Here is a 15000-nt window from a genome sequence, read left to right as displayed (position 1 = left end):
TAATTTGACACAATTGAGTTTCTTGTCTTCACGCACGCAGGTTGAAATGTGAATTATGGGAGAAGTTTTTTAGTATTGCTCTGTAAGCAGGAAGGGTTCACAGGCCTGTTGGAAGCGTGCTTGAGTTTCAACAAAATGAGGCCCAAAATCAGTGAAAACTTGTGACGCAGATGAATAATAAAGTAGCTGCTATTTCCAAAATGATGGAATTACCTGGTGATAAATAACGTCGTACGCGTCTTGGAGAGTAAATTTTGACTTTGCATAAACAAGAGTTGGGCGATTGTGATCTTTGTTTTGACTTCGCTCATTTCATTGTCAAACTTTATAACACTTGACAGAATAAGAAACTTACAAAAACCCGGTATCTTGCCATCATTTGACACAGATGCTTCACTGTTTGGCGAGTAAACATGCCGCGGTAACTTAATCACGGCGCCCGCTGAATTCCGGCCATGTCACTTTCGATTTTGCAATTTACTTGAACGAAGCAAAAATCTCCCAAAATGTTTGTCGCTGATCGTAACTTTTTATATTCTATATTCACGGTTCAAAATTAATGTTGTTTTCATGTCGTAAATATTTTATTCTCGATCGACCGTCCGGGAAACTTCCTTCTGCTCTTTCTGAAAACTGTGTATCAATATTTATTTGCTTTTTCATCAATATTTGTTTTGCATAAAGCAAGCTAACAGAATCTGTACCTTGTTGAGTTCGTATTTGTTAGCGTTAATAGTATTTTCGGTCAGATGTTTCTGTTTTTTATGAGGGGTTTATTGTTTTGGTCTCCCATCCCAACACTAACCCCGCGAAACAGGGCTTGACTTCAGTGAAGTTTAGTATTACAAAGCTGTCAGATGCTCATAGGGCACACTTGTGGTGAAAAGAAGTTGTGAGGGAACTTGAAAATTATCAACATGTCAGCCCAGAAGCCAATGTTTCTCGCTTCTCTTTTATTTGTTATTCTTCAGAGACTGGAATGCTGTATTTCAATACCACACAATTCAGTGCCTTCTGATTTTCTGTAGCACGTACCACAGGCAAGCCAGTGTATGCTTCACAGAAGCATCTAGTTTGCATTTGAATCAGCCTGTATAAAAATTCCCTCATTCCAAATCTCAAAATTCAGAAGAATAGTTTACATCGAATGAGAAAAATGGGCTAACAAGAGAAAAGCAACATCAATTTTAAAACGTCAGCCGTAGTACAGTGCATAAACACTGCAAAACACCTGTTAAAATATCCCCACTAACAAGGAAGGGGGGGGGGGGGGGGAATTATCGCCACTTACAATGTCATAAAGACAGAAACTACACAATGAACATTAATTTTAAAGTTGTGGTTTTCAAGCTCCACTTGTCAAGCATTCCACAGTAATTTCTTAATGCTGAAACAAAATATTTTACATTGCCAAACAGGACATGACTTTGTAACACTAAGTGATGAAATAAATTAATGTTTACAGTACCTGAAATGTCATTTTCTTTGTCATCACCCACAGATTGCAGTAGGATGGAGGAATCAATTAGAGAGATGAGAATTCTTCTAAGCTCTGAATTAAACTAAAGGATTAAAAAAGCATGGTCCTTATCCCCAAGTTAAATATTGAAGTTTACGGTACAAAATAATAATAACTGTTATGTATATGCAAGAGTGACAAGAATGTCTAGTTAATCACTCAATGAAAAACTATGCCCCCATTAATAACTCGATGAAAAACTATGTCCCAGTTAACCCATTCACCCCTAAACCGGCCTAAACCGGCCAGACTTAGTATTTTACTCTGTCTAACGCTAGACGATTTTACTCGTCAATGGGGAACCCCTGGGAGTCAATGGGCTCATTGTTCAGATCTCTGCAGTTCTCATCTGAGGATTACCCAATGCAATGAACACGTACAGTGTGTACATGTATGTCAAAACCTGTAGCAGGGCTTAAAGCAACAACAATAATATTTGTTGTCAATGGCAAAATAATAATAATAATAATAATAATAATAAGGGAACAATAATATTATTGTGATTGAAAAAATGATTGACCTACACATGCAGTGTGTATTAGCAAATTGAATGTTCTGGCGACTGCTTCAATAACCATTACAGCCATGATAGGATTCTTCAACCCCTTTATAAAAGTGAGTGAAATGGAAGAATGGCAAACCACTGCACAATTGACATCAACAAGCTGCAGAAGTGCATGTACAGTACCTTAAATAATATTTCATAATTATATCAAAATTACCAGCAACATACAAGGGTTGATACCCACCTCAGAGAAGCTTAATAACATAACAAGACACCCAACAAGACACCTAAATAATAATAATAATAATAATAATAATAATGATGATGATGATGATGATAATGACAATAATTATTATTTGCTGGGGATAGTTAACCCATTGACAAGTGAAATCATCTGGCATTAGACAGAATAGATTTTTTTAAGTGCCTGCACTCTTAAGAAGCAATCATGGATGTAGAGGTTGCTAATATGAAAACATGATCCCAAGTCGGGGATTCAAACCCACAGATAATTGTTTTTACTTCTGTGCCATAGATCACCCCCATTGCTGTTTCTTCCCTGCTATGGGCTGTGGTTTAAATAAAATTCACTTACATCTAGACTAAGAGGAGAGAGGCTTGTTGAGGACTCTCTGACTTTCCCTGCATCAAGCTTAGCAGTGAGCTTCTTGACAACTTTGAGATCAGGAACTTGATAACTGCCATTTTTACATCCCTTCAAAATAAGAGGTGTTGTTAACGGCACAGTGATGGGCAGAAGAAACTATGAGAAATACTTGACAAGAAAAAAAATGGTTTCGACATTTTTTTTCCTGTCAAGGCATGGATAAAAATATCCATTGTTCCAAAAATTATTGGAACCCTTCTCCTTTTTTTTTCTGATGAATGCAAATTTGGGGGGCCTTGGAGTCCGGAACCACCTGGGAAAAATTGATGATAAAAGTTGTATATCATACAAGTACATTGCAGAACAGAAAGACTATATCCCATGAGCAAAATTTAATTAAATTGAAACAGGAGGTTCAATTGTGCATGTAGCTCACTTACTGATAGTATTTCCGTTTAAGTCAACAATTACTCGTTTTTGAACATATTATGCTTTAGCTGCACCCTTGCGCTATAAAACTTATTGTCTTGAAGCTGCAACACATTGAAACATAGGCCCCAAAGCTAAATAAACAAAATAGTGGTCAACCTGACCTTTGCACGGAACCCATCCAGGGAGTGCTACATTAATGAAAGCTGACAACTTAACATAATTTCAGTTTTCAGTTTTTGTATCAATTTTAAAGGGGCGGATAATGTTAGGACACCTGTAAACTTTCAACGACATTAACGTAAAAAAAGCATGCGACCCAAACGGCCGAACTCATTTACTCACTTTTTCGGCGATACCAACAGCTACGTTTTGACGTTTCTTGATGAGGATCAATTCGTCTGTGATAAATGAAATTGTGTTTGAGGAAATGATTATCATTATCTAAAACGGAAGGAAACGCGTAATCACCATTTTCTTCAACGTTTTCTTCTTCCAAGGTGTTTTCATCGCTCAGTTCGCGGTTTGATTTCGCAAGAATGAGTTTATAAAGAGGAGATTCCTTCGAATATTCACCACCGAGAGCCTTATCTTTCAAGGCTTTCACTGTATCTCTTAAACAAACTGTTAGACTACTTTCTTTGCCTGATGAGCTGGTAATTTTAACACAAACTAGAGGAACAGATCTTATAGCTTTCAGGTTTTGAAGTTCAAATTCCCTCATCTTCGATTGTTTTCCTTCATTGCAAAACACAAGAATTCGTGACAAAGTTACTTTCATGCGCAGTAGGTGCTAATCTGGATTTCCGACAATAACCAGATATAGAAACTATCGCCATCGTCGGAACTTACGAACTTGTACCGAACAATGCGAAGAGTACCATCCGACTTTACCCTCGTTCACCCTCGTTTCGTTTCCCTCGTTTCCACTTTTTCCCGGGAATTCTCGTGAAGCGTCATAACCATATTTAGCAATCCTCGTCACAAGATAAAACCGAACTCATTCCGAGTGTGCTATACACGCAATCATTATTTTCGCTTACAGGAAGTCAGGTGAGATTTGAATAATGTGTATTCATCCTAAAATCTCTGGACCTTCTTTGCATTTAAATTGAAGAATGGCAGACACCGCAAACAATAGTGGTATTCCGAAAGGAATGAGGTTCGTGGTACGATTTTGGGGCGCTGTGTCTGGACTATGTGAGTGTTATTACTGTGAGTTTACATATATATGCATTGATTTTTTTTTTGATCTTGCATCCTTCCCGTTTTTACTCGCTGAGTAAGTTGAATAAGTCAATATTGTGTCATATCAGTTTACCGTAAAGGTGTAACCTTCCATTTCTGTTTTTCTCTGTCTGAACTTAAGATTTTTATTTAGTAATTCAACCTCGAATATTGTTGACTTTGAATCCAGTTTTGAAAGGAAACATCTGACCGGCAGATTGGTTCGTTTGCCGCTTTTATTTACTTTGTTTCCCCTTCTCGTTTGAACAAAATTAATAACTTGGCAATGTAGATCGGGGCATATATTGTCAAATTTAAGATCGTTTAATTAAGGGGCTTCCAACAACAAATTGAACAAGAGGCTCTAAGTAGCCTATACTCATGCGCTGCCAGGTTATTTGTACTTTTGTTGACAGTTTAATAATAATAATAATAATAATAATAACGATAATAATAATAATAACAATAATAACTTTATTGTACACCACAAAAAAAGGTACAGTATATAGGTGTTACAAGAATCTATTTGAGAGAAGTTGCTCTTTATCATGTTAGTTCATTGACCTATACTTCTCATCTTTATTTGAAAGAGTCTGTTTCTTAAGATGGGTCCATAGACCTGTACTTTTCAAAACAATTTGAAGGCAGTTCTTATTTTTTTCTCTGGGTCCATTGGGCTGTAAATTTCTCTCCTCTTTCTTTCAGTTTGCTGCAATTTCTGAAGTAGATAATTTATGCTTTCTTATTATTTGTTTCCTTTCTATATTTGAATGCAACCTCATAGTTTGTTTCACAATTAAATTTACTTTGAATAATAGAACATAAGAGATCAATAACAGAATCTACATTTGAAAATACATTTGTTACATTTTTTGGTTCAGAACTATTGTATACAAAAACGTGGTAACTCATCTTTTGCTTTGCATACCACTGGAAAACACAACTAATGCATTAGCTAGATATTCACATCAAAAAGCATGTGCTACTTTCCTTATTATCCAAACTGGCAGTTGTAAGCTGTTGTTTACTGGGAACCACATAAATTTACAAGATAAATTTCCCTGACATCTTGCTCTATGAATAACTTTTACATGGGCAGCGGCCTACGTCTAATTTGTTTAGAAAATCAGAAATAAAAACATATTTTGCTGGAGTAACATAACTGATAAATTGCTCTTCCATTCTCAATGATAATAACAACTGTTTGAGAGGTGCAATAGTTACAATACTTTTGAGGTGGAAAAACAAAATAGAATAAAATGACACACCAGGACATTCTTGCCAAGAACAAAGATAAACATCATTTAAGTGCTCCTGGGGTCTAAAATTTTGGTTTCAAACATATAATGAATGAACAATGCTTCCACTGTTGCTTTACATTTTAACAATGTTAACACATTTTAATCTCATAAGTAACAGATGTTTGTGCACATATATTCTGAAAATGTTGTACCAAATTCATTAATGAATCTATTTCAATTGAAGTACATGTTGCAAATGGGTCCCATACCTAATAAATCTCTGCTATGAGAGTAAAAATTTTACACCTCCCATTAGGCAGACAGTATCTTGCTACTGTGTAAAGTTCAAGTGTTAAAATATATGCATGATAATTATCCATGAGCAAACAATCAAAGGCAGCTAACATTGATATAACATAAGGAAAGTCTGAAATTATAGGATTAGTGCTCTATTTAGCAAACCACTATATCTATCACTGTATGTCAACTGATAATTAATGTAGCTTACGTTATGACCTTAACAGGCAAATCTGTCAAAAATAGGTCGGAGTCCCCGTTTACATTATTGTGACAAAGCCGATTACATATTATTCCCAATGTTTATAATTTGAACCAAGTCAGCTGAAGAGGTTATTGGATTCCTGAAATTTTAAACAAGTGCCAACAGAGACATTGACACAAAAGTGTGTCTACATTTGCCGTACTGTATGGTGGGGCAATAGTTTTAGTTGGATCAACAATTCCTGGACCTGGGTTGTTTGTACGTCATTTGCGAGTCGAATTAACTCAGGAATGTAAAAGCGATACAAATAAATCTTTGTAAAGTCATCTTTGTAAAGCCACAGATGATTAATTTGTTACATTTCATAAATGTGAACCAAACTTTTCAATACTGGCACATAAATGGCCTCTAAGTAAAACAAAAGTAAGACAGAAAACCAGAATTTCCCCTTGAAGCATCCTCTAAATTCCATTGCCACCAAATACGCGTAAACAGAATGCATATCAACGACTAGTCTGTATTTCTGAAAGAATCCCTCATTTTGACTTCGTCGCATGCCCATACTGATAATAACAGTAGTTCAGATTGTTAAAAGTCGGATCAGTTTTTTCTCAGGTAGTCTCAGTTTCGCTCAAAGCTGCCCTAGGGTTCTAAAAGATCACTAGGAGCTGAGATGAGCGGCATGTTGATGGAGATCAGTTTGAATGACCTTTATGTCGATCCCCGCTCTCGTGCAAAGTGTTTATTTGTAAAATATATTAGAAAATATATATATAATTTTGTCTTTAATGTCAACAACTTACGTTTGGCTCCACAATCGAAAAAGATTTATTCTAACAGCTCGATCCGTACGACCCGGGCCGTACGACCGCGACTACAATCACAAAGTTTGAACAGTCAAGATGCGATGATTCGGGCGCGACCATGCACATCCAAGAGAAAATGACACATCTTAAGGGCTAGACTTTCAAAAGTCCTTCGTCTCGTGTAGATTCGCGTCCGAAAAATCACGCTTCGCTCGCCAAAACATTTCTCCCGGGATTCTCGTGAGGTGGAATTTAGGCAAGTCTCTAGGCTTGAAACATGAGAGGGATGGTTGATTTCTTCAAACACGCACTCTTTATTTTGTCATGCAAAATGGACTGATATTCCAAGCATACATACATCTTAAGACTCTAATACTTTTTTTCAAGTCTTTCTATTAATTTTTCTGACTCAACAATGCATTTTCAGCAGCTATTAATTGTTTTGAATAATCCCCTACCCTCCGCCCCACGTAAAGTTAAAGTATCTAAATGTATGCAAGCATAAATTTCCATGCACTAATGTGACACGGAAAACAAGAAATGGAGGGCATTTTATACCTCATGCGCTTACTGCGCATGAGTAATAAATTTCATTAGTTGGCGCAGTGGTGAGACTGGATGAGAGCACTCGCCTCCAACCAATGTGGCCCGGGTTCCAATCCCGTTCCCGGCATCATATGTGGGTTGAGTTTGTTGTTGGCTCTCTCCTTGTGGAGAGGTTTTTCTCTGGGTACTCTGGTTATCATTTCCGGCTATTGTAGAAGTTATTTTATTACAAAGAGTTTCTGCCACACATTTCCTGTAATTGCAAAGAAACAAAATTACAGGGAATGTATGAAGACAAAAAAAAGCAATATTTAGGAATTCCAAAGACCGGATACCAAGTCTAATTCATCTCGGTTGTGAACATGAACTTATTTATTTGTTTATGAAGGCAAAAGTCTACATTGTATAAAGTAGAGTCATGAACAGTATATTTTGCTTTGAATTTCCATATAAACCTTTGAATTTCCCCCCCCCCCCCCCCTCCCATGTTGCCCTGATTATCCATGATGTAATCAAGAGTGTGAAGTCATCTATTCCAATTTTGAACGAGGTCCTGTGCACTCCCAAGAGGTCCTGAGCGCTCTTAAAGTGTTCCGTGGGTAAACAATTTGCATTTACATTTACATTTACATCGACTGAGATCAAGATTATATTCGGGAGATGTGATTTGTAATGTTTGAACCAGGCATGAGTTGTTTGAAGGATGCGTAGTACTAATTCACTTGGCAAATGACAACTTGATTGGTTAAGACAACACTCAATTGTCTTACAGTCCTCAGTTGTTCACAGGATGGATAAATTTACTTACTAAATTTTCTACCTTAAATTTTGCATAATTTTTCTAGCTTTCTGATTGGTTCTCTTTATCTTGATTATCAGCTCATATACTGTATAACCTAATAGGGAATATGATGCAGCAAGTGTTTCCAAGCTGAAAATTTGTGCATGAAGTGAAATTTTACTGGGACACCATTGCAGAAAAAAGTAGATGTTGCAATATTCTGCAGTCAGAATTTAATAAACCTCAGTCTTTGGCTATTTACCATCTCATATCCAATGTGTACTCATTGAATAATAATAATAATAACAATAATAATAATAATAATAATATTATTATTATTATTATTATTATTATTATTATTATTATTACCAAAACTTCTAAGCAGCACGAAGTAAGATATCGCTTTGATGATCCATACGATGTTTTTGAAATTCATATTTAATCAATACATGTTTCGGATGAAACATCATCCATCGTCAGTTGACAAATGAGAAATAAACTAAAGTTGAGCAATAAATAGTGTAACAAAGTGAGATATAACATGAATAATTAAGGATGAAGACGAGAACAGAATAAAAACACCCAACCATGAAACAAAACAGAAAAAACCAAACTGTTAAAGCTAAGAAAATAAACTAATTAGTATGAAAGGGATAAATTAAGATGTTTGACTTGGGAATTTAAAGATGGCTGCTCCCAAAGGATATGCATGGCTTCTTATTATTTTTTTTTATGAATAATAATAATATTTATTATTAAATATTTATTTACAGTTTCACTGTATTTATTATTATTTTTTTTTAATCCAGTGGACAAGTCACTATCTAGGATTATGTAAAAAAGAACTTTAAATAAAAGATTTTTGTACATGCCTGTGCTTAGAGTGTGCTTTTTCACAAATACTGAAATCATTTGCCCAACTGAAACTGACATGTGGTGACTTATCCACAAGATAACGTTATGTGGCCTTTGAAAAATTGGGGCTTTCTGGGTATAGGTTTATCCAGTAAATTAGTGATGTCTACTATTCCTTTTGAACCACTGAATTTTGGCTTATATTGTTGATTCAAATATGCCTGTTTTATTGTTTGGTAGGTTCTGCTGCTCTTGGCTTCTTTGTCCTTTTTACATTGTCAGCCACATGCTTAGGAATGGGGATATATATGATGTAAGGTCATATTTTATCTGTTGATGACAAAAACCTTATTTCATTTTTTCTCTATAATATCACTGTCAAAGCAGTCACATGTATATAGCTGTTGCAGCTACAAGGCTGTAACAGGTACTATTCGGGAAGTCCCCTCAAACTATATATGAATGAAAATGTTTTAAAAAGAATATTTCAAAAAAGTTACCTTTGCTTTGCAGTTTTGGGGGTAGAATAGTTATTATTATTGTTGCTGAGGCAGCTTGTAACCTGGATATTAATACTATTAGTTAGCAGAAAGAAAATTTTCTGAAAATTTGTGTCAAATGTCACCCGTGTTGAAAGAAGGTTCTTGTTCAACTTGGTGATTGGATGCTAGTAAGAAATGAAACATGGTGTGTCTGATTCATCATGGACGGAGTGAGATGGGACTTTTTTGGTATCAATGCAGAGTAGCAGTACTGTCTTTTGTGCTAACTGGCTTTGAAATATCAGTTTTGTTTACATTTCAGACTGATGGGTGCAATAATCTTAGCCTTTGAGGCTCCAATGTGTTGTCAGTATGTCCCAGCGCTTGTGTCACTCAGTGACTGGATTGAAAGTCACTTTAAGTTTTGGATGAGGGGATGCTTATATTTTCTGTAAGTTTTCTAGTATGCTTAAATTCTGAGACACAAAAAGTGTTAGACTAAGTATACGTCTCTACCTTTTTGTTATCCGTATCTTTTCAAGCTGATTTTTTCATCAGCGACAGAGTCAAAGCCAGAATTGTAAGGGCATGCATGATTCAGTGAAATCAACACTCCATCTTTTACTGAAGATGGAAGTCTGAAAAATGAAATTTAACAGAAAATGTGGGGAATTAAGTCCTATAATATTTTTGCAATGTAAGATTTACAAAGTAGGTCAGCTGCAAGTTGGTTGAGAGTTGGCTGCTTTCAAAAAAACCTGACAACCTATTGTTACAGTTATGTGCCTTTGAGGCATATAATTATAGTATGTGTAGGTCAAAGAAACTTTTGTGTTTAAAATGATCCATTTTCATGGATCTGTGCATACAAAAGTGAATTGCATTGAATAGATTGGGTGTCAAAACTAATTAGCAAATTGCTTTGGTTTTGCATTACTTCACTCAGTGATTGGTTCAAAGTTCTTGCGCCACTTTCTCAACCAATCAGAAGTGGAACCACTTGGTTTTGGTTTTACGACACTCAGTTGAAACTCGCTCTTACTAGCAGCAAAGCAATCATATTCATTGAATGAGAGTAAATTTTAGTCTCTGTGGTCTTTCCATAGATTGGCCCTCTTTCCTATTATACTTTGTCTTGAAGTTTCAACATTTGTTGGTTGTGGTGCTGTTATGATCACTGCTGCCTTCTATGGTGTCCTAGCCATAGGGAAAAAGTAAGTGAAAGTGATTATTGTAATCTGTCTTTAGTGAGGGCATCAAATTTGTGATGACTGTTTCAGTGAAAAGACCATTACTACGTGTGTTTCAATATTGAGGCTCTGGGGAATGAAAAGGGATTGTTATTGGCTTTTACCTGGATGTTTGTGGGGATTCTTTTAGTCTAAGATACAAATGTAATTTGTGAAAATTGCCTGGCGAGTAGTGCTGAATGTGCAGCAATATGTGGGATTTAGACTTTTAACTTGCATTTGCATGAAAGGAAAATAATTTTACTTCCAGCCTTGCCCACAAAACAATTGAACCTTTGAACTTTGTTTAATTAATTTAACTGTTTTGTTATTATTTTGTCACAAGAGCCTATTGTATGTCATTTCTGTGTTAATTAAATTACGTAGACCTTTAGAAACCTTTCCTCTGTATATTTTCAGTTAGTTCTTTAAAGAGTTAAGGATATCCAAAGTTCCACTAGAGTACATTTTCCCCTGTTCATTTCACCTGCTAGATTTTTTGAGGTTTCCATGTCTGGGTTCTTGGGTTGACCTTCCTATAGAGACAATTTTTTTAGTATATTGAGCCAGGCTATTAAAGCACTTTATTTCATGGCTAGTGTTTTTGCCAAGGTAACAAGCACTCTGATTGGCTAGGTGCAAGGGCATTATTTTGCCATAATGACTAAATGATGCAAATTAAAACCAACATTTAAGGTAATTCACTTCTCTGTTTTCAATGGCATTTGTTTTCCCATTGCCTCTTGAGAATGTCAACTATTAATAAAGTTTAATTTTAGCAAATTGGAATAATGTTTTTGAATGAAATGTTATTTAGTATGATTTCAAATGATAACGAGACTGATAAGTACTTGCATTTACGGGACTGCCATGTACATTCAGTTGAGATTTTCCTGTAAAGTCCTCACCTCCAGTTAATAAGTAGTTAATGTTCATAAATGTTGCAACTTAAACTGTTATTTTTGTGCTTCGGGCTATAGGCCTGTTGTTCACACACTGTAACTGAGTTGCCAATTTTTTCCCGTATGTCTGTCGTGGAAGGACTCCCTTTGGTTTTTTGTGGGTAGATCATTGCTGCCATAAGTGGTTGGACTCAATTGCCATGAACCAATTTTCTTTTCAGGGGTGCTGGTGCCAACAATCAAGCCAATTCTGATGATGTAGAGATGAAAACTAACTTAGTTGATAACAGGGGTGATCCTATTCAGACTGAACCTTAGGGTAGCAGTTTTCAGTCCTAGATTTTAAAATGCACTGCATAAGAGAATTAGTTGTTTAAATATCATTTTAGGCGATAAATTTTATTGTTTAGTTTATAATACATTAATTTAAAGGTATTGTATTATAAACTAATAATTAGCAACTATTCACCAAAGTGGAGGTAGCTAGTGTAGTTGTTATAGTATATACTTGAACAGTGAGATAACATAGCACAAAAAGATGATTTCTACTCATTTATTCCTGCAAAGATTACAACATTTTGGGTGCAAATTCCATGCAAGTTGCTTGGAGGTGAATAGCAAGGGATATCCAGAGTTTGAGTGGCCATTCAGCGCACATGTTCAACACTATCCACTGTTTAAGGTTATACTAAATAAATAATATTTATCGTCACCTTTTAATGGGTATTGTTTCCTAAGTTAAAGAAGAGGTTTATCAAAATAACAAGTTTTTAAATTAATTTCATAGTCTTATGCCATAAGTTACAAATGTTTTTGTTCATAAGAGTACAAATGTGGGCTAGGAATGGTCATTACTTGCTTAGAAAAAGCTCTTTAGGCCAAAGTGTTTTGTATTATTTATGACATGCTCCAGAGGTTTCAAGCCCCAAAAGGGTGGAGGAAGTTTTCTTAATCAGGAAAAGGAAAAGGAAAAAGTTTGGCTGGCTTTGACAAAGCTTTGAAGATAGCTTCATCATTTCAGTTTGAAAATTAGTCATATGTATATAATATTGACTAAGTGGGCTCATCCTTATACATTTTAGTGGGTAAAACCTCTACTGCATGGTTGGGTATATTTAAAGAATAACTTTATTTTTTTAGACAGTTATTTATTCCTATTGACACGTACATTAACAGGTTTCATAGGTTAAGTTACTTAAATTATTTATTTACTAAACTGATTTAACTTATATAAAAATGGATTCAATCTGGAAACAGCAATGTCACTTTTCACGTGGACTTGAATTGGGACTTAAAGAATTAAGTTTACAGAACAACTTAATGAAGTTATATGAGTCCCGAGGAGTCAGAAGTCGCTCTCAAAAACAGAAGCAAAACAAAACATTTTTGTCCCAGGGAAGACTGAATTTGGCTCTAGGGTTTGATTTAAAATGAAGTTGTGGGTTTTACAAGTGGGTTAAAGCAAAAGAGAGCGAGAAAACAATGGAATCTGGCCACAGCCAAAAATACGCGTAATGGTACATGTATAATAGGGAGTTTAAACGGCTACGGTAACGTAAACGTCACTTCAAAATAGAAGTTTGAGCTATTCTAAGTATTTCATGATTATTCTGTCTTGTTTATATTACATAATATGGGCGAAGTGTCATATCTTTAATCTTTAATTGGTATACTGCTAAAACAGTAAAAGCTATACGAGAAGTCTAAGATAACCATTAAGTAAATAGATGAATAAATAGAATAAAATATATACAATAAAGAACGTCTACATTGTTGCGATAATTGCTTTAAATTCACTTAAAGATTCAGGAATTACAGATATAGGCAAACTCCTTTTATAAAATAATTAGGCTAGTACGCGCACTCTCATTGGTTTAATAGCTGTGTTATGGTGAGAATATGGAAACCTGGCTGTGACATCACACAAATTTTGATTGGTTATGTATTGTCAGTCGCGCGTTTTGATTGGCTTTTAGGAAATATGAGCGTGTATCAAGAAAATCAATCAAGAAGTAAAAAACTAGCATTTTCCTTCATTTTTCGAATGATCTTTGAGGAATGTTTTATAGAAGCAATAGAGTACTTTTTTTCCGTGTTTCCATAACCTCAGCTAAACACTCTGGGGAGTTGGGAGAATTCGAGACAGTTATGCAAACCCTCGACTGCGTCTCGGGTTTGCATAACTGTCTGGAATTCTCCCAACTCCCCCGAGTGTTTAGATGAGGCTAAGGAAACACGAAACACGGGAAACGTCCTCTATTGCTTAAATGGCATTAGGATGAAAAGAAAAGTTATACGTACCATTTTATGTACCAAGTTGGTGAAAACGAGAACAGTTGCGACGACGCGAAGCTCTTGTATTTCGGGACATCTCAGCTGGTAGAGAGACAGCAACATGCCCTTTGTAGATCTTATAAAACATACACATTTGGTTGACAAATCTGTGATGTTCCAATGAGTCCCAACCCATCAATCACTGGAGAGACATGGCTAAAACGGGAATAATCATTGTCGACAAATCTAGCCGCACGACGTTGGACCATCTCTAATTTATCAATATTGCATCGCGTGTAGGGATTCCATACACTGCTAGTAGCATACTCCAATTTAGGGCGTACAAGGGTAAGATATGCGTTACTCTTGACCTACGGAGAACAGCCTGATAAGATTCGTCTGGAGAGACCAAGGGTTCAATCAATTAATCAAATCCTTTATTTTAAAACGATAATATTCAAAGCGTGTGAGGTCGTTTATCGAAGGATCTAATGTACTAATGGACTTAGGGGAATTTACAACTTGTGTTGAGTTTGCCTTCTTGCGAATATTGTCACAATGCTCGTTCCAGGATAGATTAACTAACCCTCTAACTGGATTGGTACGGGCAGATTTGAAGTAACGAGTTAAACTGAAAAATTCACTACAGTTTGACCACGTTGTCGTGAAAACCTTAAATTTGGTCATTTCACGTAGTAGTTTTGACTAGTACGCGAGAGAAATGTTCAAAAATGCGTGCCGCACGTGAAGCACGTTCATTTTGGTTCTTTTAACCAATAATATTACTGCTTTTTGGCGTTGTCGTTGCCGTAGCCGTCGTCGTTTGTTTAACTCCCTTATGTTGTAACCGTTGACGACCGTTATTGTTTCAAATTTCTGAGAATGCGCAGAAGAGCCGGAAGTCCGTGATTCGGGGACTCCTTCTTTGGCTGTGGCCAGAAAAGCGGACTCTGGGGACGAGAATGGACTTCCTGCATCGACTGTGCTCTTTCTTGCAGAACCAATCAAAGTTTTTTAGATACCGATCTCTTCTGCACGAAGGAAAAGATAAAGTTTATTATGCTATTAATTTAGTATGTAATTTAGGAAGATAAG

At 35.9% G+C, this 15000-nt stretch overlaps 2 protein-coding genes across 2 annotated transcripts in view; one reads left to right on the top strand and one right to left on the bottom strand.

The window, feature by feature from the left end:
- Positions 1–3836, bottom strand: part of LOC138025329 (ubiquitin-associated domain-containing protein 1-like) — a 14810-nt gene extending 10974 nt beyond the window's left edge. The window contains exons 1-4 of the mRNA XM_068872563.1: positions 3532–3836; positions 3406–3461; positions 2620–2739; positions 1469–1562 (exon numbers count right to left, since the gene is read on the bottom strand). Of these exons, the coding sequence (XP_068728664.1) occupies positions 1469–1562; positions 2620–2739; positions 3406–3461; positions 3532–3784 (523 nt within the window). The 5' untranslated portion in view covers positions 3785–3836. The remainder of the gene's footprint in view (positions 1–1468; positions 1563–2619; positions 2740–3405; positions 3462–3531) is intronic.
- A 233-nt stretch (positions 3837–4069) lies between these two features.
- Positions 4070–13398, top strand: LOC138025350 (calcium channel flower homolog). Its single transcript, XM_068872576.1, has 5 exons — positions 4070–4260; positions 9259–9331; positions 9823–9951; positions 10607–10714; positions 11853–13398. The coding sequence occupies exons 1-5, from the start codon at positions 4179–4181 to the stop codon at positions 11947–11949; spliced, it is 489 nt and encodes a 162-aa protein (XP_068728677.1). The 5' UTR covers positions 4070–4178; the 3' UTR covers positions 11950–13398.
- Positions 13399–15000: the final 1602 nt, after the last annotated feature.

Source organism: Montipora capricornis, chromosome 2 (assembly GCF_036669925.1).
Source record: "Montipora capricornis isolate CH-2021 chromosome 2, ASM3666992v2, whole genome shotgun sequence".
Lineage (NCBI taxonomy): Eukaryota > Metazoa > Cnidaria > Anthozoa > Scleractinia > Acroporidae > Montipora > Montipora capricornis.
The sequence above is the reverse complement of the archived record's forward strand: the minus strand, read 5'-3'. Positions and strand labels throughout refer to the sequence as shown.